The sequence below is a fragment of the Oryzias latipes genome, chromosome 12 (assembly GCF_002234675.1).
Source record: "Oryzias latipes chromosome 12, ASM223467v1".
NCBI lineage: Eukaryota > Metazoa > Chordata > Actinopteri > Beloniformes > Adrianichthyidae > Oryzias > Oryzias latipes.
Window position 1 is genome coordinate 5,282,831 of NC_019870.2, and position 25,670 is coordinate 5,308,500.

General features: G+C 39.1%; 1 protein-coding gene across 2 annotated transcripts in view; it reads left to right on the forward strand.

The window, feature by feature from the left end:
- Positions 1–2,911: 2,911 nt before the first annotated feature.
- Positions 2,912–25,670, forward strand: part of tnpo1 (transportin 1) — a 29,324-nt gene continuing 6,565 nt past the window's right edge. For both annotated transcript variants that reach the window (XR_909674.3, XM_011481493.3), the window contains exons 1-20: positions 2,912–3,086; positions 3,182–3,284; positions 4,823–4,898; positions 5,257–5,406; positions 7,432–7,538; positions 14,091–14,224; positions 15,020–15,101; positions 15,543–15,665; positions 16,580–16,698; positions 16,982–17,042; positions 17,209–17,377; positions 17,535–17,687; positions 17,768–17,993; positions 19,201–19,372; positions 20,731–20,817; positions 20,933–21,040; positions 23,962–24,120; positions 24,196–24,283; positions 24,365–24,463; positions 24,560–24,655. Coding sequence is in view for 1 of the 2 variants with exons in the window: in XM_011481493.3 (XP_011479795.1) it covers positions 3,186–3,284; positions 4,823–4,898; positions 5,257–5,406; positions 7,432–7,538; positions 14,091–14,224; positions 15,020–15,101; positions 15,543–15,665; positions 16,580–16,698; positions 16,982–17,042; positions 17,209–17,377; positions 17,535–17,687; positions 17,768–17,993; positions 19,201–19,372; positions 20,731–20,817; positions 20,933–21,040; positions 23,962–24,120; positions 24,196–24,283; positions 24,365–24,463; positions 24,560–24,655 (2,308 nt within the window). In the remaining variant the exon portion in view is untranslated. The remainder of the gene's footprint in view (positions 3,087–3,181; positions 3,285–4,822; positions 4,899–5,256; positions 5,407–7,431; positions 7,539–14,090; positions 14,225–15,019; positions 15,102–15,542; positions 15,666–16,579; positions 16,699–16,981; positions 17,043–17,208; positions 17,378–17,534; positions 17,688–17,767; positions 17,994–19,200; positions 19,373–20,730; positions 20,818–20,932; positions 21,041–23,961; positions 24,121–24,195; positions 24,284–24,364; positions 24,464–24,559; positions 24,656–25,670) is intronic.

The window sequence follows — 25,670 nt, forward strand, 5'->3', positions numbered from 1 at the left end:
GCTTAGATATCAGAATATCAATTCTTGGGGAGAAAAATAAATTTATAATAATTATAATATCATTATTATTATTGTAGTAGTTTGATTTTGTGGCTGCTTATCAGATAGGTCTGGGTCCATCAAAAAAATGTTTTTAAAAAAATTAGCAGTAGGGAAAAATTGGTTGTCTTAGTTTACAGGATTTATAATATAAAGTACACATTATATACACATGTTGTGCCTGTAAACGTGCAAAAATGCTTTTTTGTGGTTTGATATCCCACTTACTGAATTGGTTTTCTTTATAAAATCGAATGTATACCTTTGGGAGGTTTTATCTTTTTTAACCCTTTAACTGCCTGCTCAACCAAACGGTTGAGCAAACTTTGAGTCACCATATTTTTATTAGAGAAGTTTCTAACTTAACTCAAACTGATTTAGCCATCTCAACCAATTGGTAGAAGCATGCAAAGCTAAAGAAAACCAACAGATGGCACTGTGTCAGTCAGTGGTTGCTTGCCCAACGTCTTTGACTGACAAGCAAGTCACAACTTGAAAATGATCATACACATTTTCTTCCTTTTTATGAAAATTTGAAAGGTAGGAATATTTTTCTTACTTGGAATTATTAGTAAAGGCGTTAATCAACAGAAATATGTTCTTAGATAAACAAAAATAAACAAATTTCTGTTTGTAATAATTTTTTTAAAACATGCTCTACCAAACGGTTGATTTGTCACTTTATGGTATAAGTAACAAAATCAAGCCAATGTTAAATAAAGGGACTGTTTGTCATAAAATCAGTTAAAACAACCTTCTAAATCATCCATTACTAAAGAAATATTCATTAACACATCATAAATAATAATTTAAAATACATAATACTGTATAGTTTTGTTTATTTATGAGTTTATATCAGCTGGTGTGTAAATAAATAAAAAATCAAGATTACTACAACCAATTCATTTAAAACTAAACAAAAAAAGCTGCAATAATAATATTAACAACATTTACAAAAGTTTTTTATCATTTTCTTTTGTTTTACAACTAGTAGACAGTAAAACATTCTGGGAGCCGGTTTAGCTCGTGCTGGTTTGCGGCGCCTTCCGTCCGTGAAACCAGGGTTCGACTCCGGGCTGCTCCCTGTTCCCTTCTCTACCACTGTGCCGGTTCCAAGCCCGGTTTGAGAAGGTTGCGTCAGGAAGGGCATCCGGCGTAAAACATTGCCAAATATACCATGCGACTTGTTCGCTGTGGCGACCCCTGATGGGAGAAGCCGAAAGAGGAAGAAGACAGTAAAACATTCTACAGTGCGAGACCACGACAAAGTCCACATGAATCAGATGCAGATCTGTATGACAGTGATGATGACCCAACGGAGGATCCTGATTATCAATCCACTCATGCAAAGGGCATTGGTGACAGTTCTTTTGAATCCATGGATGAAGAAGAATCTCTTTCAACAAGCAGATCATCTACACTGCCACCTCATAAGAAGAACTGAAAAAGCCAACACACGCCATTCTACCCCACCAAGAATAGCCTGTCTCCTCCAATTTTGTTGGAGGAGACAGGCTATTCTCCTGACTCAATATCCCCCTCTAACCCAAGCAAAACCATAAGAAGAATATGGAAGCATGAGGACATTGAGGAATTCAAGGTTCCAGAATCAAGATTTGAGCCTCCTGAGGATGTACACACACCCTTCCAATACTTCAAAATGCTTCTCACTGATGAAATGATTGAGCATATTGCTTATAGTACAAATCTACAAAGCTAAAGAGATCTCTTTGATATGCTGGTGCACCTGTACAAGACCTGTACAGCTAAATCTAGGTGACGGTACACTCCCCTGTTTGGATACATCATCGATTTGTGTGTCACTTATTCATGACTGGTCTGCAAGAGGGACCTACTGAAGCAAAAACCAGTGTTACTCAAAAGGTTCTGCCTGGCTGTTGCACACAGTTTAAATAAGATCAACAAGCAAGCAATCAAAGTTGGCTGACCATCATTGAGCTCTCTGCCACAGATGTGGAAAGGCCACACACGAAGACCATCACGACCAAAACAACAGTGTGCACTACGACAACATGGTGCAGCGCCTCTTCATTCTGACAAGCTGGGACGATGAAACCTCGGCCCAAATAGGTCAAGATGTCAGAAATACGTTTTCTGTGTTTCATTCCAAACCAAGAATCTTTTTATGAAATACCATCAAAAGTGAGTCAATATCCAAAATCGTTGTAGTGTCAAACAACTTCTAGGAAATATAGGTCAAAATTTGCTTTGTTTTAAAAAAGTTCAATGTTTGAGGCATGATAAAAAGAATGGACACAAATGCCCTTAATATTGAGTGTTAATAATGTCTAAATAAATTGGTTTACATGATTTTTTCAAATATTTGTTGTATCTGTATGAAATTTTGCACTTTTACCATTAAAGGACATCTCAACCGTTTGGTAGAGGTCATTATTTAAGAAACTAAAAGGTCAATTAAAAAAAACTAAACAGATTGTGGTCATTACTTACCTAAAGCAATAAGAAATGCAAACAAATAATTTTTTGATAGCTTTTTTCTTGGTGGGGTAGTTAAAGGGTTAATTATTCTTTATTGAGTAATTTTGTAAATTAAATTAAAAAAAGGAAATCGAAAATTATCTGTAAGTGGCATTGTTTTTCACCAGCAGTCCCTAAAGGCATCGCTCAAACCCGTGCTACCTTCAGGTACAGCTTGTTTATTTTTCCTATAAAACTGCTGTATTTTAGGAAAAACGCTTTTTGTCGTATGCTTTTTGACCAAACCCTTTAACTCTAAAAAATGTAAAAGAAAAAAAATAGATGTTGCCGGGCGCTGAGAAATAAGGCTGCACAATTTAGAACGATATCACGACATGTAAAACCTCGCACTAGGACCCGGCAGCCTCGTGTCATCTGATGGAGCAGCCAGCCATACTCAATGCGAAGCAGGATGACCTGGAGCTTTTTCGTCTGGCTGTAAGAAGGTTGCGTCTTCCGTAACGGGCCCATGTCTGAAAACCCAGACAGACGTTCGCATAGCAACAGAAAGGCCGAAACAGACGAATACGTCAGGCACGCCAGTACAGGTAAGCGCCCCCTCGCCCAATTGTTACTGTTTCGGGCATTTACCGGCCGTCAGGGGAGTCCAAGGGAGCTTATGTTTTTTATTTATCCGCGGCAGCAAGATGGAGTGGAAGCCAGACGAGCAAGGACTTCAGCAGATATTACAGCTGCTGAAGGAGTCCCAGTCCCCCGATACGTCCACGCAGCGATCCGTCCAGCAAGTATCCTTTACGGGGTCTCTCGGGGATCACAGCACGGTCTCATTGTTCGAGTTTAATTAAACTACACACTCAACAGGCTAGCTTATAGCTCAAAGTAGCAAGGGTGGTTACCGTTACAAACAGGTACGACCGGTTGCACGTATTTTAGCAATAATAAATATAAATACAAAAATAAAATAAATGCTCTCATATTTCACCTTAACGCAGAAAATTATTACAATCTCTATCGGTTGATGACAAAAGATATTTTTCGGAAAAACGTAGCCTTTTGTGCCCTTCACTGAATTTAAGCCAAATCGTTCATTCGGCTTATTTACCTACATTTCAGTTTGTAATAACATATTAATTACATGGGAAAAACAAGAAATACATTTAGTGAACGGTTAGCAGAAAATGTATAAATAATGTATCGCAAACTATCGCGATATTAGGACGATCAGTTTAAGCAACATGATGTTTAGCATAAATTAAATAAGCGTCCAAAAAATATTTTTTCTTTTCTTTACGTTTTTATTTAAGTTTAGATACATGTAGTTACCTGTTGTCTACTTTAATTGAAAAGGAAATTCCAATATAATAATATAAAAAAAAATTAACGTTATATTGGGGCAAGATGATATAAATTAATTAATTAAAATTCGATTTAACAATTGTTGCACCTATTTTTAATATACTCTCTTACTTATTGTTTACCATAAAGATAATTGAGTTTAAATCTGTTGCTCTTGTTTATGTCATAATAATCGGTAAATTTCTTCTAAATATTTTCAAATTAAAACATTTAATTAACGTTAAATTAACATTTAAAGAAAATCAAATCATAATAGAATGAATCCAATAGACATCTTGAGATTTAATAGCTTCATATACGATAGAAGCAGAATTTTTGCGAGTCAACAGTGACAGAGATTAGTTGTAGCTGCTGTTATTGGAGTCTTTACAGTGACATTCACTCCGTCTCGCGTTTCAAAGCGGTGCCACAAATCATGGGGCTGTGCACCGCGGTATAAAACGTGTGTGACATTCCACTTGATTACCCTGCTCAGCTGGATTTAAGGGCAAAGCACTAACCATGCACAAAATGCAGCTCTGCCTCACAGAGATACACAGTCCCCCCTGCAATCACTGCTTATTTTACAGACTATTTCATTTATTTTAATTCTACATCAGGAAAATAATCATGGGGCGTCTTCTGTGCTGCTGGCTGGATTGTTTTCGCTGCGGTTCATCTTAAATGACTTGCTAATGTGATCCCTCATATGTGCTGCATCATTAGCTCGTAGACGAACCACACTTATATCCCAAAAGATGCCATCTGGCCGGGCGCTTACGGCGTTTAGTCAGTGCAAATGACATTTTCATGAGCATTTACAAACACAGACACATGCATCGTTATGCTGTTATATGATACCACCACATTAAAGTATTAACACTGCTCGCTCTGGATGATAATAATTCCTACAGCATCGTTTTGGTCCTGCAGACCGGGATTGTAATCGACTCGCTGTGTGTACGGTTCCCTTAAGCATTTTCTGCAGAGACTGGAGCAGCTGAACCAGTATCCAGACTTCAACAACTATTTGATATTTGTCCTGACAAAGTTAAAATCGGAAGGTGAGTGGCCCGCCTCGACTGTTCGCCTTCAGGCGTGCCATTTTTGTGTAGCTGCTCAGTGCCATGACTCGACTGACCCAATGGCATCTTTGCCACTGATGATGTGGCTCCAAGAATATGGGTCGCTCTAATTTTAAACCTAATTCCTGGCATAGATGCAACGTTTGGCTTGGCTGTCTGGACAGTCCATGACCCAAATGTTAAACCGTGTCAAGAAGTCCTATTTCTAAAAAGGCTTCGGCATGACAGCATTTTTGGAAAAAAATACCGGAAGTCCAGATAAATGTGTATGATACGTTTTGGTGAAAAGAAAAGAAAAGTGGAAACAGATATTTTTCTCATTCCCTTCTCTCCAAAGACGAGCCAACCCGATCCCTGAGTGGACTGATTCTGAAGAACAATGTCAAGGCTCACTATCACAACTTCCCAAACGGCGTGTCTGATTTCATCAAGAGCGAGTGCCTCCAAAACATCGGGGATTCTTCTCCCCTCATCCGGGCCACAGTCGGTGAGTTGCATCCTCGTGTGCAGCTAAAGAGGTCCCCCACTGAAGTTGTGTTCTGGGTGTCCTTGGCTGAGAAGCCTGCTGGCTGCCAGAGTTCATGTACATTTAGCCGGAACATTTTTGGAGATTTGATCATGTTTGCAGGCACATCATAAATGTCAGAAGCTGTTTTTAAAAACTTTTAAATATTAGGTGGAACCAAATGGATTTTTACATGGTTTTGTCGTCTTTTTCTGCAAATTTAAATAATTTATCTAATAAGTAGTAAAGGTTAGGTTTTCATCCTTGAAGTCAACTAAAAAAATAAATTTTTTGTGCCACAAAAATTTTTGATTTAATTTTTTTAACTAATTGTTGCAGTAATATTCAACATAAATATTTTTTTCTAATTTTTATTGAAGACGTTTGCAAAAGAGTTATTGCTGCTTATGCTCTTTGTATTTGTTTACTACATAAACCCTTCAGACTCCGTCAGACGTTTATGCCCTTCTGTTGCTGTGTGCAGTGAAATACAAACTTAATGTCTTGGAAAAATTGGGCTGGGTCGTGACTTTTCAGATTTCAAACATCAAAAGTAAGAACAGTTGCTGTGGAAAGATGGATTATGTGAAAGTTGAAGGCCAAGACACTTTAGTTCAGTCAGTTTTTGTTTTGTGCAGAAGCTACTTTTCTAGATAATGAACAATATAGAAACAGCTGGGTTTTAACCTTTATTTCAAAATCAACATCCTTATTTAACGTGTCAGTGTTGAAAGTGTTACTTGCATGATTTAAATAGTTGAAGCCCATGTCCCACCAAACATGGTTATGTGGACCCAGAATTGGTGACTTGTATACAGATCAATTCACAAGCACATACTTGACACGTACAAGTCAACGCATGTCAATTATATATTATTTCTGCACGCATGCAAATGTCCTGTTTGTGAGAGGGCAGCTGTGCTCAGGTGGATGTCTATGTACTAGAGTGAATGTAGGAGTAAAAAAAACCTCCCTGTCACTCACATACTGAGGCACTGGCAGAAGGTGAACCGGGGCCCTTTGGACATCCCAGACAGAGGGAATCCACCCATTGGGTCCCCTGACTCCAACCAACAGGACCAGAGCTCCAATGAGAACGAGGCTCAGGAACTTAGCCTACCCAACCATGGAAAGGTCTCCCCTCTGCGCTGTCTAGTACAAAGTCCCACCCACCCTTGTGTCCCACCAGCTCCAGACGAGAGGAGTCCTAAGCATCCCTCAACCCTAACCTCAAAAGGGGACCAGGGTCACCAAAGAGGCCACCACTTAGTACTCCAGACCTCCAGCCCACTCTGGGGAATCAAAAGTGAATCACCTCAGTGTAATGATACTCAGCCTTGCTAGATTTGTGAAAACTCTTATAAACAAACAATCTTGGGGCCCAAGTCTGGGTCTCCCTGTGCCGGTCCCCAGCCCGGATAAAGTACAGGATTGTGTCAGGAAAGGCATCCGGCGTATAAATCTCTCATAAACCACCCGTGTGAATCAGTGAAAGCTGCTACGCTTTGGCAACCCTTGAAGGGATATGATCAAGCCATGAATATATGATTCTGAAGTCAGAGGAACAAATATTTAGTAATATGGGAAAAAATGGGAAAATCTTAAGTTTGAATTCTGCACAAAAAACCATGTTATCCATTCGTGTTGTATTAAATCTTTGACATTATGATAAACACTCATTGAAACTATTTTATGTTCTGGTACATCCTTTTACTTATACAAGTTAATCACCAGCCTGAGGAAAGCAATAAAGAGGAGGGTTTTTTTAAGAAAGGACTTTCTATTTCAAAGTTTTTTTGAATGCTGCAAACTAGTTTTGCAGTCCAGGATTGGCTAATTCAGTTCCATGTTTGTTCTCTCAGAAGGATTTGCATTCTTTTAGGGGAAGCTGCAGAAATCTCAATTTATATTGCCTTTGTTTGTCTTTTACTAATGCTGTTTTGCAGATTTGACAGTGGATTCCCTTTGTTTTTGTTTATTGAATGATAATTCAACCCTGACTTGCAGGTATCCTTATCACCACAATTGCCTCCAAAGGAGAGCTGCAAAACTGGCCTGAGCTGCTGCCAAATCTTTGCCTTCTGCTGGACTCCGAGGACTACAACACATGTGAGGTCAGGAAGAAAAACCCGCCTTTGGTTGAGACATAGATCTGCAGAGTTTTCTGAAAACCTTCCGTAAACCCAAACTGTGCAGCAAACAATAGACCGAACTCCTCTCAGCATTCTCACTCTCCATGTTTACAATAAGTTAAAAAAGCGTCGAACTGATTTCTTGATTTGTAGTTATATTTTCTAAATATTTAATCTGCATTTGAGGGGGTTGTTTATAGCCCAGGAACTTTTTATCAAAATGTTTGTTTAAAATTCTGAGAAACTGAGATAGAACATATCACAGCTAGTTGTTGTAGTCTGAAGCTGTTGAGAATAAAAAGCGCATTCTGAATTCAAACAAGGCATAAATTACCATTCATTTCTTCGATATTGTGTAGGACATTTACTGTTTGCATTAGACCATGGTCTGAAAGACATACCTTGATGTTAAAATATCCTTTTTCCTGGCTAAATGTGCAGCAACAATGTATAAAAGCAACGTTAACATCTGCAGTGAGAAAAAAACAGATTAATGCTGCAGCATATTGCCGTTTCAGTTCCACGAAAGGAAAAGTAGAGATTAAATGCACACATTTGCCGCTGTAAGTCATCAGAAGGGAATGTTTCCGGCTCTGAAGAGACAATATTTGTGTCTGTTTCCCCTTTTCTTTAAATTAATTTGTAGTAGAAAAGCTAGAGCCGGGCTATCTCAAAAAATCTATAAAGCTGCGTCTGGATGGTTTCCTGCTGGCCAGATGAGTAGAGGCAGCCTCACAGCTGGAGCAGCAGCTCCCACAGATTATTCAACATGGAATCATCATTCTTCCTGTCCAAACCAAAAGACCATATGACCCCATTTTCTGGCATATCGCACATAATCACCCAGAATAGGTTTTATGCTGCGCATTTGTGCATAAAGAACCTGCTGTTGTTCTGTCCTATCCTGCATGTTTGTGTTTTTTTTAATCCATAATCCATCATTATCCAATTCTTTGCACCGTTGTCTGGCCCGCGGCTTCACAGTGTAATAATTTGAACTTTTATGGTATAAAGAAGGAAAACGGATGGTTTTCTATTTGAAATTGAGCTTATTTAAACGTTCTTCTTTGAATTGGTGACCGATTCTTTAAAAGCAGCTGCTTGTAATCACTGTTTTTCATCCGATGGATGTAATGCTGCTCAGTCTCCTCTGTTATTAATATGCTGCCTTTATCTGCGATCTTTTGAAACACTAAACATGCATACATCACAGACATGCAGGCCAGGTAGCTTCCTCGACTGCAGCTGAATCCAGAGGGGACACAAACACGTCCTGGCAGCACCGCTCGCCTCTTGTTTCGGCAGGAATGTTCATATGACTTTTCGCGGGCAGCATCCTCTGAACATTAGGAACTTGGTGTGACAGAATAATGTGCATCCCCTCGTGGCAGGACTGCTGGCCTGCCTTACAAAGCTCATTCAGAAGCTGGGATTTAGGTCAGCTATTTACTGCAGAGGATCTTCAAGTGTGTGTGTGAGAGACTTAATACTGAACAGAAAATCAAATGTAAAAATCTCCTTAGTGGAGTTTCTGTTTTTGAAAAGCAGCTTGGAAGAGTTTGAATTGGTGTCTAAGTTGGTGACTGTTTCTCTGTGGGTTGAACAGCTATTTAGCACTCTATTGGTTAAGGGTTTGATTCCCATTGTTGTTATTGTTGTTTTTCTGTCTTTGGGCAAGACTTGTAATGGCGCACTGCTTCCATTTGTTAAAGAAACTTGAAAAGCTGCTTAAAAATGTGCAAAGTAATTGTTGATGCCTGAATAGGGTGTAGGGATATCTAAATATCTAGAGCAGCTTTTGGTCAGGGGTTCAGATCCCAGTGACTTTATCCATGGGGAAGACCCCTAACCACACTGTTCCCTTGATTCTTTGAAAGCTACAGGTTACTATTACTATTACTACTATTTACTGTCCTTTAAGTTTGTGTTTAAATGTGCCCACATGTTCCTTTTAAGATCACCTTTAATTTATGTTTTTGGTTCTATCAGATAAAGTAGCTTTGCAATGTTTTCTTAGCTTGTCAGATTTACAACAATGAGCTCTTAAAGGTTTGTACACAACTGTGGTAGTGTAATGCAATTTAATCTATGTGTGACAATGTATGAGGCTGCTCCTGCTGTCTGTGGGAGAGGCTGAGTCACTGGCTGCAGCATCAGCAAACCTTTGATAACAATAGCTGCTTCATATCAACATCTTGATATTTATTTAAAGAAGTCTATAAAGAAAGTTAAATTTCCAGTTGCTCTTTCTTTGAAAAATAATTACTAGACGGGTCTAAAGGTTTATAAAAGTATACAACAAAGTTTAAAACACGTCCACTGATGTGTAGAAGTACAGATGGGAATACAGACTTGGAGATTTAAAATGGAAAAGCAAGCAGACTTGGTTGGCATTCTATAGGTTAAGGGTTTGATTCCCAATGTGATGAATGCTTTGTCATCCAGCGTGAATGTGACCCTTTAGCCTTGACTTACCTGCTAGGTTACCCAAGATCTTTACCTGCACATCTCTAAGCCCGTGTCAGTCCTAAATGGCATTATGTGAAGATCCTTTCTTTTTAAGCTGGGGGAATGGATATGACCTGGAAAACTCAGAATGTAACCCAACTAGCCACTAATGAAGCCGGTTCATACTCCGAGACGAACAATTGTCTTCCTGATTTTGACATTTCATCTTCCAGGAGAAGCTCAAGCACAGAATCCATTGAAAGTCTATCAATTTAATTTTTAAATTTCCAATTGAAATCAAATTTGTTTGGATAAAAAAATCATATTTACACAATCAGTGACTCTAAAGTGAACTAAGGTGGAATTTGCATAATTATAAGCATAAACCTTATTTGTTAAAATGGATTGGCAAAGTGGTTTAACATTGTCCTAAAAAGAATAGATTCTATTTGGTCAATAGTTTATTATTTCTTTTTAACCAGTTACCTTTTCTAAGATAACAAATAAAGGCGATGAATGCAGACGCCTGTAATGAAGCCATCTGTCAGATCAACCCTTCAAACGTCTGACCAACCAAACTGCCCTTATATGGCAGATGAGTATAGGCTTGGGTGATTAAGCCATTCGGGTTTACCTTACTCTGAACAACGGAAGCCCAAGAGAGTGAAACTGGAAATTCAAATGAATCAGTAAAATCAATGTATTGCCCAGCCCCACTTTAATTATGATTATGTTGTTTTTAGCCCAAATCAAAAAACCTGTGTCGTTTCCCAGGACATAGTTTCTGCAGATTGGCAGTAGTTCATTCGAAATGTGTGGACAGGACCATTGGCGCAGAGCAACCCCGCCCCTCTCTTCTGTCCGTTGCTGAGAGCAATCTGTTTACACTCTCCTGCTAGCTTACAGCCCTCCACACCCCTAACCTCACATTACTGATGCAACAAAAATGGCGGTGGTGATATTGGAGCTATCCAGCCGTACAGTTTTGAGCCAGATGCCTGTTCCGACTATGAAAACGAAGACCTACAAGCGGGCGACAAAAGCGTGGGCCTTATGGTCCACCGACTGTAGCCCATATTTCACTGCTACAGGGTTTTTAAAACAGGATTTATTCCCCCCGTCTGCTCCTGATTCACAAAGGTTTGAATAAAGAAATACTCAGAAAAGCACATTTGATCTTATGTCATCCATCAGAAAAAAAGACAACAAGAGCATGTAAAAAACACACCAAAAAAAATCCCTTTTCAACGGGGTGGGTCTCTAAAGCAAAGGGGAGTTTGAGAGTAGCAAACCTCACAGTGAAGAAGCTATATAAGGGTTTACTCTGCTTTGTAAAATGAAAGCTCAAAAAACTGATTTCTGTGTTAGTAATCTATACAATTTGATTCGTGATTGCCTAGTTATGAATACTGGAGAAAAAATGAATTGAGTACTAAATGTTGGGGGAAAAACCCAGCATTGTACATTTAAGAAGCTTTTTAGTTTAAAAAGGAGATAAAGATGTTTTTTTTTCTGAAACCCACCCCCTCTGCTCAGTGCTGCACGGAGTGTCGCCGCACATCCCCCTCCCCTGTCTCTATAAAAAGAAACAGGCAGGTGTGTTGAATGCCAAATGTAACGTCGGACGGCTTTTTATAGGTCTCAACTGAACCCCTTTACTGTTATGATTAATGGCAGCGGGCAAGTGGCTGCTGAGGGTGCCGGGTTGATTGCACTTTAGAGTGAAAATGAAGATGCGTGCTAATTCCCGAGGCATTGTTGTGAGTTTTTTGGGACTTTTATTTTTTATCTTTTGTGAACTCGCAGAGCCGATTAGGTGTCTGTCCTTTTTTCGCTGTGGCGAGTCCTCGCCTGCATGACTTGCATTCCTCTGCCCAGTGACCTTCAGGAGGATTGCAGTGAGGACACTCAAATTATTCTGCCCTTCCCGCTTAAATACAGTCGCACAAATGCCTTTTATAGTGACGTCAGTGTGAGCAGCCTTTTGTCCTCCAGCCCACAATTCACTCCATTTCTATGGCTGTGGTTTTATTCATCATCAGCATCACTTTTTTTTATGTCTGGGGTTAAAAGTCTTTGTCACAAGATGTTAGAAATGATGAAAGACAGCATCTCTCCACACCTTACCCTCTCACTCCATCCTCTCTGCATTTGTCGTCTGCAAAGAATGCAGATATAGGAGCGGTTTCCATGGAAACACATTTCAGCCAGCGTTGGTGGCAGTGCTGTGACGTTTCTTGTTTCTGCTTCTGAGGCTGCCTTTTCTTTTTCTTTTTTCTGTCTCTTTTGGTGTGAGACTAAAATCTGCAGCATATCGTGAGCATGCATACTAAACATCAGTCAAGCTGCTAATATTCAGAGATACACTTTGCATGCGAGCGTGTGACTTTGAGCAGGAGGGGATAAGTGCTTTTCAAGGATCAGGGATCTAAAAATCTGACACAGATATTGTTTTAAGCAGAGTTCTGAAAATACAGTCCGGCCATCACTTTTTTTCTTTTGCCTGTAATACAAATGCAATGAGGGATTTTCTGTGTAAATATGACAATTTTTTAAATTACTGCCTCTACACAATGGAAGTCTTTTGAGCTTCCTATTATTTTGTATGGTAGGGAATAGGCCTCCAATAGAGGTTATTTTTTGTCTATAATTTAGTTTGAAGTGTTTTTTCATCTTTACCTCAAACCTTTTGCTCTTCATAAGTGTTTGGTTTATTATTACTTTTCTGGAATCTGCTTTAGTTTTTTTGTTTTTGTTTTTAGTGGAATTTTAAGAATTGTCTTAAAATCAAGTCAACATTTTTGCATTTTGTACTTTACTTTTCCTGAAGATACGTTCTCCCTTTAATGCAGAAGAATAAATTCATGTTTTTCAACAAACTCTCTTCTCTAAAGAGTTGCATGTCTGAGTATTATTTTAATATGAGATATCAACTTTGCTGCAAACTTTATTTTGCTTCATGAATAAAATCCACTTGTCAGTTTATGTATATATTTGACTGCAAGTCATGAGTAATGCCCTTTAACTACAGAGCACTCTGTAGGTTTTGTTTTTTCTTTTTCTTTGTTTGAACTTTTGTTTGTAGTCATGCAGTAAATTAATTTTACAAAAGGTTCTGCTTGCTGCATGTAAAACTGCAGACATGTGGGGACCGTCAACAAAGTACTCCAAACTATCATCATTTTTTTAAATCTACAATCCAGGACAAATAATCAAATCTACATCACAGACACTCATCACATTTAATACAGGTTAAAAATACATTTTTAAATGATTAAAATACCATTACTCTTCCTCTAATAGTAAACCGCAATTGTCGGCTTTGTAGACGTTTCTGTGTCCCCTTATCTTGGAGTTTGATTTTTTTTTAAAAGTTTTTAGTTCTAAAGAAAATTACTGCGAAAAACAAAAAATATATATATCTTGGGGAAAAAAAAGGCTAAAACATTTTAGATTTCGAAAATCAAACTGGAAAACGAGAAGATAAGGAAAAATCTACAAAGGAGATTACTTTGACTATTGTGGCTTACTGTAATAGAGTAAAGTTTTTAAGTGGAATCTGCATTCACAGCAATGAGTGTCTAATATAGTTTTGATATGTCCTGAGTTTCTGACTGTCTGGGATGTTTTGTTGTACTTTGTTGACGGTCCCTGCCTGTCTCTGCAGCTTTACCTGCAGACCAGCTTCAAGGCAAACGTGAAGCTCAGCCGGCAGATCCTGTTTAACTCATAGCTACAGACAAAATAAAGTGTTCATCCTTGACATAGACGCTGTGGCTGTCAATCACTTTCTAATTGATGATCAGCTTGTAGTTTTCTTGCCTATGTAGTTCAGAAATAATTTACTGTAAAAAAAAAAGTTCTTTTTAAAAATGCTGGAAACAATGATCAGAAAAACACACATTTTTTTTTAGAAAAACATAAACAAATAATTTGAAAAAACTCAAAAATTATCTCAAAAACAACACATTTTTTTGAATAAATGCAATAAGCTTCTTTACCTTTGGTAGTGAAAATACATTTAAAAGTTGCATTTTATGGAAATAACATTTTCCTTTGTTGTCTTTTTAAAAATATATCTTTCAGGGAGCATTTGGAGCCCTGCAGAAGATCTGCGAGGACTCTGCTGAGATCCTGGACAGTGACATGCTGGACCGCCCGCTTAATGTCATGATCCCCAAGTTCCTGCAGTTTTTTACACACAGGAGTCCTAAAATTAGGTATTTAAACTTTCATTTTTTCTGCTGAACATTTCTGTATTTGTTGGCTGTTTTGTAAGAAAAAACCCTTCACCTGAACCTTGAGAATTTGGACTGAGGCTATGCAAGTCAAAGAGAAACATTAACGTTTTTTGAAAGAGGAACAGCTAAGTAAAAGAGGATGTCGGTCAGTAAATTATGAAACATATTGTCAACATAAAATGTTTAAAAAAGGAAACATTTTAAACGCACGTTCTGGTCTTGGTTCCTTTTTTCAACCTTCTTTTTCTATTTCGTTTTTTCCTTTAGTTTGAATGAAACAAATTATTTCAAACCACAGACACAGATAATAAGAATAACTGAGCAGTAGCTGACATCAAATTAAAAGAATAAAGTCAAAAAGATGCCATTGATGTTTGATTACTTTGTCCTAATATTTATTTTTTTCCTCAAAACTTCTAATCCCGTTTCTTGTGGATTGATTGTTTCCCTTTTGAATGAAGTCATTAGAATTACTTTGTTATCACTGCTAGAAAATTGATTTCAAAGTCAATTTTAATATCTATATTTTTTATTTGAATTTCTTATTTTTAAATTATTTTAGAATTTTGACTTTTTTAAAAATCCAAATGTAGAAAGTCCTTAAAAAAGTCAAGAAAAAGTCATTGTTAAATAAGTTTGACACAAACAGGGGTTCCTCATCTCCAGTGATTTATTCTTTTACTGAAGTATCTGCACAGAGAGCAGAGCAGAGCTGAAGGCATGGAAAAAGGAAAAAAGGATCTTTAAGGAGCTGCTGTTTTGTTTGTGTTCCAGGTCTCACGCCATCGCCTGTGTCAACCAGTTCATCATCAGCAGGACTCAGGCGCTGATGCTTCACATCGACCCTTTCATCGAGGCAAGTCTGGCTGAAATACGGCCGTGGGTGTTTGATGCTGAAGAAATAAATATTTTGTGTCTTTGGCAGAAAGAGTCCAGAGCAGATGGAAGTAAAAAGGAACAGATTTTGAATATATATGTTTAAAGAAATAACACTGGCATGTTTTAGGTCAGGATACAATTTATAAATCAGATTTTTGCTTTTTAGATAAAAACACAATTTTCGCCCCTTCCAAATAAATTATTTGCTATATTTTCTGCATTGTTTTGAATAGTTTTATGCAGAATTATTAAAAAATAAATGAATAAAGTAATTCAAAGAAAATACTACGAATAGTTTCTTCCGTTTTTTAAGTGGTAGTCGTGTAAAAAAACATGCAGTATTTTGGGTTTGTGAGGTTTGGAGTGATCTGAAAGTGAAAGTATTTGGCCGTTAGATGTTGGCTTTTCTCTCCCCCAGAACCTGTTTGCTTTGGCGACTGATAATGAGCCGGAGGTGAGGAAGAACGTGTGCAGAGCTCTGGTCATGCTGCTGGAGGTTCGCCTGGACCGCCTCCTGCCTCACATGCACAACATCATCGAGGTGAACAGGCTGAGAGTCATTCATGTTGCTTCAATGAATGGGACTGGGCAATTAGCACATTCGACGTAAAACCCCTCAGTCCTTCCCGGTTTAGAGAGGCGTAACGGTACTGTTAACATGAAAATGGCTGAGTCTTAAAAGTCCCACTCCAATCATCTGTTGATCTATGATAAAAGCTTTCCCAGTGATCTTTAAATTATGATTATGCCATTTTTAGCCATCATTTTTTTTTTAAACAGTAGTTTTCTAGGACATAGTTTCTGCACAGCGGCAGGAGTTCATCAGATATTTGCTTCAGGACTGTTGGGATGGAGTAAGCCCGCCCCTACTTCCCATCATCCATCTGTTGCTCTCCCGTTAGCCAACAGTCCCTTACTACCCCAACCTATCAGTGCCAGTGCAGCAGAAATAGCGAACAATATCAACACGCTATAACAAACATACAATGAAAAAAAAACAGATGAAAAAGTAATTTAGCAGCTGGGTAGCTCGGTTGGTAAGGTGAGAAGCTACCACGCAGGAAACCAGGGTTCGATTCCCGGAGGGGTGTGAACAATGGTACTGGGGGCAGTTACCAAATTAATGGCGAGCAATTAACATCACCTGGTGAGGGCCCTTGGGCAAGACCCTTAACGTTACTGCGTCCCAAGCGCAGTTTGCGGCAGCTCACTGCGGAAATAACGTGACTGGTTCTCTTTTTTCGGGAAATAGACGTATACAGTTGACCGCAAGTGCTAACTGTAACTCACAGGTCTGATTTTTAACCGAAAATACGTCACATAGATCCGTCCATATAGCCCATTGAAGATGTTTGTGGTTAGAGTTTTTGCTTCCTTCTTGAACAGTTCTTTGATTCAATTATTCTGAGTGAAATGATGGTTTAAAGTCCAGGTTTTCCCTGACTTTGGTTGCAGTACATGCTTCAGAGGACTCAGGACCAAGACGAGAACGTTGCCCTGGAGGCCTGCGAGTTCTGGCTCACTCTTGCGGAGCAGCCTGTGTGCAAGGAGGTTCTGTGCGGTCACCTCTCTCAGTAAGATCATCCCTGAGCTCTGCTGCCGCCATCATTACAAGCATGGATGATTCATAGCAGCCTCAGCAGTGAGCCAGAGAAGGCCTTGTAACTGAATGAGATTTGTCCACATCTCCTCACGGGCTGATGAAGAACCCCGCTGGCCGTTGACCTCCCTTGTGACATCTGTCACTGAAGCGCCACATTAAACTGTGCCCAAAGTGGACTCAGTGATGAGTGATGACTGTGACTGACCCATCCTTGCTCTTTTTTCCCCCACCTTTCCCTCTGGCTCGTGCTCCAGGCTCATTCCAGTGCTTGTCAACGGTATGAAGTACTCAGAGATTGACATCATCCTGCTCAAGGTCAGTTTATATACTCTAATATGTGTACCTTGTGGTGTGAATTGCGTCATGACTCAGATTGACAGACAGTTGAGTTTAGCTGTCTGCACCCGTCAGTGCCTTTGAGGTGTCTTCTCTGAAATTTTAGTAGGAAATGTGACTTGTATCTTTTTGGGTTTTTATCCAGGGCGATATCGAAGAGGATGAAGCCATTCCAGACAATGAGCAAGACATCAGACCTCGCTTCCACCGCTCCCGCACGGTTGCCCAGCAACACGAGGGTGACGGGATTGAAGAAGAGGACGAGGAGGATGATGAGCTGGATGATGATGACACCATCTCTGACTGGAACCTGCGTGAGTTAGCCTGTGAAATCGGAGCTGTGCAGTCTTGTCTTTTTTATTTTATTGGTTTTAAAATCTTCAATTACGGTACTTTGAAGTGATGGTTCTTTCTGTTTGTGTTGTGCGTGTTATGTCTGTGCACTCCTGCTTGTGTTTCCTCAAACATCAGGAAAATGCTCCGCGGCAGCGCTGGACGTGTTGGCCAACGTGTTCAGGGACGATCTGCTGGTCCACATCCTGCCTCTGCTCAAAGAGTTGCTTTTCCACCCAGAGTGGGTAGTCAAAGAGTCTGGGATTTTAGTGCTGGGGGCTATAGCTGAAGGTAAAAATACAAAGAGGGACTTTACATTTGGAGTTTGCCCTTTAAAGCCACAGTTATCCTCTTTTTTCCCCTGTCTTTAGGCTGCATGCAGGGCATGATCCCATATCTGCCTGAGCTCATCCCACATCTCGTCCAGTGCTTGTCTGACAAGAAGGCGCTGGTGCGATCCATCACCTGCTGGACTCTGAGCCGCTACGCCCACTGGGTCGTCAGCCAGCCCCCGGACGTCTACCTGAAGCCTTTAATGACGGAGCTGCTGAAGCGGATTCTAGACAGTAACAAGCGAGTTCAGGAGGCCGCCTGCAGGTGAGGAGGAGGGCTGTAACAATTATCTGAATGCAACGTTCCTTCCCTTGTAGGATTATAGATGTTTTAAGGTTTTTCAAAGTCTTCACTACAAACTTTGCACACTTTTCTCAGACAGACATGAACATTTTCACCCTTTTTCTTCTTGTTTAAACTCTAAGAGCAGATAAGCTTTTTATACAGTTGACAATTTTAATTTAAAAAATACAATAAATAAAAATGTTATAACATGACATAAATCTTGGGATCGATAATGTGACGTCATGTAACTGTCTTTAAGGATGGAAAAACTATGAAGAACATTTTGAGGATTTGTTGTAAAATGATACCAAGCAACAGTGATGTTTAGGTTTTGTTCATTGCTAAAATCAACCAGAAAGATCAAAAGACGTATGAGTGTGACATTGTTTTCAGACCCACTCCAAATTCTCATTTTACAGTACATACCGGTATATGAAATAATTTGAGCTGGAAGCGTGTTTCTGAGTATTTTTTCAAATTGTGTGAATCAGAAGCAGATGAAAAAATGGCTCCGCTTCATTCCGATTCCAATTTGTTAAATAGAGCCATGAACATCTTCATTTTCCTTGTCTGAGATGGCATCTGGCTCAAAACTGTAAAGCTGGATACCTCCAATATTGCTCGCAATTTTTGTTGCTCCGCTAATGTTAGCGAGGGGTTGTGAGGGGCTGTGAGCTAGCAGTAGAGAGTGTAAACAAAGGGAGGATGGGATATCAGCAGAAGTTATTTCTGCACCAACTGACCCGCCCACAACTCTGAGGGGAGTTTCTGATAAACTCCTGCTGCTCTGTAGAAACTTTCTTCCAGAACACAACACAGTTTTTTGATTTAGGTTAAAAATGGCTTATTTATAATTAAAAGACCACTGGGAACACTTTGACAATAGATAAAAGATGATCGGAGTGGGACTATCATTTCTTTGTGTTGAAATTTTGGTGTGTTTATCTGTTTTGTTTAGTTGATTCTGATCTCCTGCTCTAAAAAAAGGGATAAATTATGCTGATTTGGTACACATTATTCTAATTTTTAGCAACAATTCAGACATATTTAGAATAAATAGTAAGAATCGTGGTTTGATCTGTGTATTGTTGATCTAGATTTGTGAATCAGAAGCGATCCACAGCCCTAGTCTGAACCCACTTTTTCTCTCTTTCTGTGTTGTAACTTCTGAATCTCTCCCTGAAAGTGCCTTTGCCACGCTGGAGGAGGAGGCTTGCACAGAACTGGTGCCCTACCTGGCGTTCATCCTGGACACCCTTGTGTTTGCCTTCAGCAAGTACCAACACAAAAACCTGCTCATCCTTTACGACGCCATAGGAACGCTGGCCGACTCTGTGGGACACCACCTCAACAAACCAGTAAGCTGCACTGCTGCGTGTGCACTTTCACTTCATGTTTCTGCCTGGGTGACGCGCATAACTTTGTTATGCAACTTCTGAAAAATTACAGCTGTGATGATTTCCCAATGTCACATTAGGATAATAATTTGTCTACAACAGAGAATTTGTGTTGCCATGTCGGTTAAAATGTCTGGTTTGACTGCATATGTTAAACAAATTGTCTAATATTTTGACTAAAATTATTCCTTTTAGCACTTTACTAACACATATATACATTTTATATCGCTGTAAATTATAAACTGCAGCACAGATGTTGAAGAAGTAGATCTGAGAAAAGAGAAGCTAAGAAAAGAAGAGGACAACCATTTTTTTGAAAGATATTTCATAGATAACAATAGCAGAATTCTTTTGAAATTCCAAGGATTTGACCAAGTGTGTGTCCGAATTTGTCTCTGCAAAACACCAGTGTGCATCGATGCCCACTAGATTGGCGAATATAGACCACAATGCATTGCATTTAAACCATTTTTCTTTTGAAAAACTGTTCGTAAATGTATTTTTAAGGACTCATCATCCATATCATCAGAACACAGTGGATTCATAAATAATGTTCATAAAATGTTCAGACTTTGAGGTATTTTTACTGCGGCAAATGGAAGACGTCATACTTGCTGTTAAAAACGTGAAAAAGTAGTGAGCATGTGTCTGAATTACGTTAAAATCCAGGGTACATGATAGTCCCACACCGTAGAGTCTTTTAAGGCTTTCGGACACAGCTCTAAGTTTCCTTAACACTTTAGTCTGATAACATCTACAGGGATATAATAGCACTGTTAGTATTAATGCTGTGTCAGTATAACAGCTCAGGAAAGACAGCTTAGACATGAAAGGCCAAAAGTCAAAATTACTATTTGGCTCAGAAACATATAATGTGAAGATTCATGATACTACAATAAATGTAAACATACGATTGTGAATATGATCTTGGATATGCTTCTTTTTATGAACAATAGACTTTATAGAGAGATAACAAACCATTCTTAAAGACATTTTAGAATAAAAAATCAGCTCAAACTTTGTTTTCTCCTCATTTATTTAAAAATGATTAAGAATCATAGATGTTTTTCTGGATAATATCAGAAGAATGCTGGATATGATAAATAAACTAAATAAAATGCCGATGCACAGTTTTGCTAAGTGAAACTATGGTGTCAAATATGAAGTAAAGATGAGTAAAGTGGTCCTGGAAAAGCTCCCTGAAGCAGCACACCTTTGGTTACAGTCTGTGATGGAGAGAGTCCAGCTTGTACTTGCCGAGTTTTGTCAATACTAATACTTTTTATTGTCATATAAAAGCCTCATCTCTTGTTTTTCAGGAGTACATCCAGATGTTGATGCCACCACTGATCCAGAAGTGGAATCAGCTTAAAGATGAAGACAAAGATCTCTTTCCTTTATTAGAAGTGAGTTTTCTTTTGAAACACTCCCAGAATTTCTTTTTTTAAACAAGACACCATGTCAGTGGAAACCGTTCACGTCAGCTCCTCACCGAGTCCTCTTCCCGCCTTTCCCTCTCAGTGTCTGTCCTCTGTAGCCACGGCGCTTCAGAGCGGCTTCCTGCCATATTGCGAGCCCGTGTACCAACGCTGTGTCAACCTGGTCCAGAAAACTCTGGCTCAGGCCATGGTGAGTAGGAAACACCTGCTTGTGGGCTTTCAACCTTCAACTGTTACAGCCGGTCTCCTGCTCATCAGAAGGAAATCATTTCTGAAACAGTTTGATTTAAAGGCCTGCAAGGCTCATAGAGTCATTACATGAAGATGAAAGTGACTCTTTTGGTTTTTGTACTTAATAGACGCTTGCACAGTTCTTAAAGCAGCTTTACAATAATGCACAGTTACAGCAGAAGCATAAACAAAGCCCTCATTGTAATCAACTTAGTCCAGCTGCTGGCTCATGCCCCTTCAGACACATCAAAAGAAATGCTGCAGAAACTATTATTGTTTGTTATGTGCTTTGAAAAGACTGTTAAATCTTGGTCTCTGCTGCAGAGGTGGACTGGACTGCACTAAAGACGATCCACATGCTGGCTGAACTCTGAGTTTGCATTAGTCTGTCATTTTGAGTACAGCAATGGTTAGCAAAAATGAAAATGAAGCTGTCATGTTGGGATCCTTAAAATCCTTACATCCTTAGTTATTCTCATAATTTGGAATAAATATTGAGATATATGTTTAAGCATTTAATACCCAAAGAGATAATTTTGTAAATGTCAGGCACCACACATGATTTAGGGCAGTGGTTCCCAAACTAGGGGGCGCGCCAAGGCCACGGCTTGAAGCAAGCCCACACCAGTCACTGAAAAGATGTGGACATTAAAGGTGCAGTTTTTGCAGAGTTAAATGTTCAGGATTTTGTTATTTTCTTCAGAGAGCTGTTAAAGTGTAAAAGGCCACTTTCATGCAGGAATGGAGTTTATAAGAAGATGTGTTGAAAGCCATGAACACCATTACATGGTAAAATTTTATGATACATGATGCAGTGTCACTTTTAATAATTGTAAAGGTGATTTGTTTTTGTTTTTAGTTTTGTTCAGGAATAAGTTGCCATTTTGTGTGACTTACAATGTTAAGTAAAGTCCAGTGGAGTTTAGAAACAAAGGATTTGTATGTTTGTGTCAGTGTGGGGGGGCTCGAAAATATTCTAATCTTCAGAAAGGGGGGCCCTGCAGAAAAAGTTTGGGAACCACTGATTTAGGGGATGTTTGGCAACATTTAGCCTCACAAATACACTTTCTCCCTTTTGTGTTTGTTTCTTTTTTTTTCCTTCTGGGGATAGGGGTGTGAAGAGTTCGAAGAAAAAATATATATTTTCTGTTATGTTATTTTGTTAAAAACATATTTTAATTGGCATTTACATTTTTCCTTTGCGGACATTACTTTATATTGAAAAACAACCTAAGAATCCAATGTTTACAAGGCTTTCACTTAAATGAGATTTTCATCACAATAAACAAAATCAGATGGAATAGTTAGTACCTGTTATTTAGCTTTCATTTGATTTTAACTGTCAAATCAGGTTTATTTAAGGTATAAATCTATAGAAAACTACTTTTTCTACATGCAAATAAGTTAAAATATAATAAACTAATATAGGTTTAAGTTTTTCTTTGGATTTGGATTTGTAAAATTGCTGCAAAGAACCAAGTATTTGAGCAGAGTCACAAGCTGTTGTTGGTATTTTAAACAATGTGGAGTCTATTGTAATGTGAGCTGTACAAAGATGCTAGAAAAGTTTAAAAAAGCCCACCAAATGTGCTTCAATGGAAGCTTTTTACCCTCCTTTTTACTTTTTATTTTATCAGAATTATAGTGAGAATAAACTGTATATATGAAAAATACACCCTATACATGTAGTGACCTGATGTGTTGAGTTCATTTGAAACCAGTTTTTTAGCCCTTTTGACCAAACATTGCATCATCTAACCTCCTTTCCTTTAAAGAAAAGCAGATTTATGGGAAAAGGGCGCACAGGCGTCAACCTGCCTCGCCCCATTTAAGCTATGTGTCTAATCCTAAATATATAAAATAACACTATTAAGGAAAAAGCAAATCACCAAGGTATTTTTTTTTCTTGTAAATTAAGCCTTTAAATGTAAAAAAGAGTTATTTTACAACAGATTTTATTTCAATTTTATTTTATAACAAGTCATCCAGCTGTTGTATGATGAAATGTGTTGGCTCCACTTACTGTTTGGTTTCAAAGGAGCTTTTAGGAAGTGAAAGTGTTCCTCTGCAGTCTGTCAGTGACTATTTTAACCCTTGTGTTATCTTAGATGACCCCACCCTTACATTAACGTGTTCTCCCTACCATGACAAAGGTGGAAAGATTTCATGTAATCCATGGACACCAGTGAAGATCACAAATCATTGAAGAAAAAAGGTTTAGCGCACTGTCTGGTGGGTCTAGATGACCCTACTCCCAATGTTAAAATGCTTAAGATAGCACAAGGGTTAAAGGATTCCAATCCAAGTTCAGAAACTTTCATAGGGCACACCACTGCCCCCAAGTGGTGAAACTGTGAACTAATGGCACACTCAGAGGAAAATTGTGTTTTTGGTGTATTAAAATGTTCTTGTGGCGTTTTGTGATGATGGAGGACATATATTATGAAAATTAAGCTTAAAATTGCATTTCTGGGTATTTCTTTATTCAAATTGGGAATCATGGGCAGATGAAAAAATGCCGTTCGGATTGGACCTTAATTGTGATGTAGAAAAGAGGGGAAGGGGGGTGGGCTTGTTTTGCGACAACAGTCCCAAACACAATTCAGAGGGAAATTTTCTAATGAACTACACGACCACTGCAGAAACTACAACACATCGTTTTTTTGGCTAAAAATGACAGTCAGAATTAAGACCACTGGTAACGCCTTTACAATAGATCAGATGATCAGAGTGGGTCTTAAACATCTTACAATTTTAACCTGTGTGCTGGATTTTGCCTTTGTGCAATGCACACTCTTCAGGTGCTTTTTCATAGAAAGCCTGGATATTTGTTTTTAAAGCGCTTGCGATTCTGTCCTTTTGTTTTTGTAATGTCTTCAGCTTCATCAGTCACAGCCTGACCAGTATGAGGCTCCTGACAAAGACTTCATGATCGTGGCTTTGGATCTCCTCAGTGGACTGGCTGAAGGTTTGGGGGGCACCATTGAGCAGCTGGTTGCCCGTAGCAACATCCTCACCCTCATGTACCAGTGTATGCAGGTAAAGAGCTTAGCAAGCATGACCCACCAACGAGCAGCTTTGGGGTTTTTAACCGTTTCTGTTTTTTTGTGTCAGGACAAAATGCCAGAAGTGCGGCAGAGTTCTTTTGCTTTACTCGGAGATCTGACTAAGGCTTGTTTCCAGCATGTCAAACCATGCATCGGTGAGTTCTGCATCTCTAAAGCCATGCACGACGCAAATCTTTGGGTTAACTGCTAAAGTTTTCACTTTTTTCCATCCCCAGGTGATTTCATGCCAATACTGGGCACTAACCTAAACCCGGAGTTAATATCAGTGTGCAACAATGCAACCTGGGCAATCGGAGAGATATCTATACAAATGGGTCAGTCATTTTCATTTCTCTTTATACTGTTTTTATGAAACATATCAAACAGAATCATGTTTGGAACATTTCCCCCTCCCATGCATTCTCACTCAGGGCCTGAAATGCAGCCATACGTTGCCATGGTGCTGCACCAGCTGGTGGAGATCATTAACAGGCCCAACACTCCAAAGACTCTTCTGGAAAACACAGGTACCACACGGTGGCAGTGCTGAGCCAACCAGCCAGGTGGCCACACACACAGGGAGGTGCCCACTCACCGCACACACTAGGATTCCTGTGCCCCCCCCCCCCCCCCTCTAATCTCCATCCAAACAACCCTCCCCAAAGAATGAGCCTTACAGGTTTTGAATAAAACTTCTCCGTTATTGATTTGTAACCTGGCTTTAGAAGCCTCAAAGTTGGGATAAAAGTCAAATTAAACATCTGCTGGAAAGTTCTTGATGCTCTTCCAAAGAATGAAACCATGTAAGAGCCCAGTCTTAGGGTTCACTAATGTGGACTGACTGTTTAAGACACAAACTAGCCTCACAGAGATGCTGATTTATCTAATCAGTTTAACACAACTAATCCAGAATGAATGAAAGAATCCTTAAACGGGCAAACATAGGGACATATCTGGAAAAAAAAATCAATTCTTGAACTGGTTACACTTAGCTACTTTCATTTTATTCTACCCTTGAAAATTGCTGAGTCAAAACTAGCACAGTCAAGATGAAAATTTACCAAAACGTGTGTGCAAGGATCAAAATGTGACCTGCCAAAAACCCAAAGACAAATTAGGGACTAAGTAGATGTGTTCCTGTTTGTTTGCTGTCAGTTTATGTGTTGCTTTTATTTACTGTTCTTTAAATGTGGATGCATATCTGCCAATAGATGTTAAATGTTGTTAAGAATGGCCAACGTTTGATGCAGGATACACGACCACTCCGACTGCCATTGGCCTCCTTATGCGCGTTTTCATTCGCCAAATTGAAAACACCTCTTTCTAGCCCTGTGGCAACACCAAACGTCATATTAGAAGACATTTCCAAGAGCACCGGTGTGTGACTGGAACTAAATTCAAACCAGATCAACCATTAGATCAATCATTACCCAGAAAGCAAGAAAATAAAAATAAAAAAGATTTAAAAACATCGTCTTAAATGGGAGTGGTTGGGAATTCTCGGAGTGCGTGATGGCACTCCTTAGTTTCACTGATCAGGTG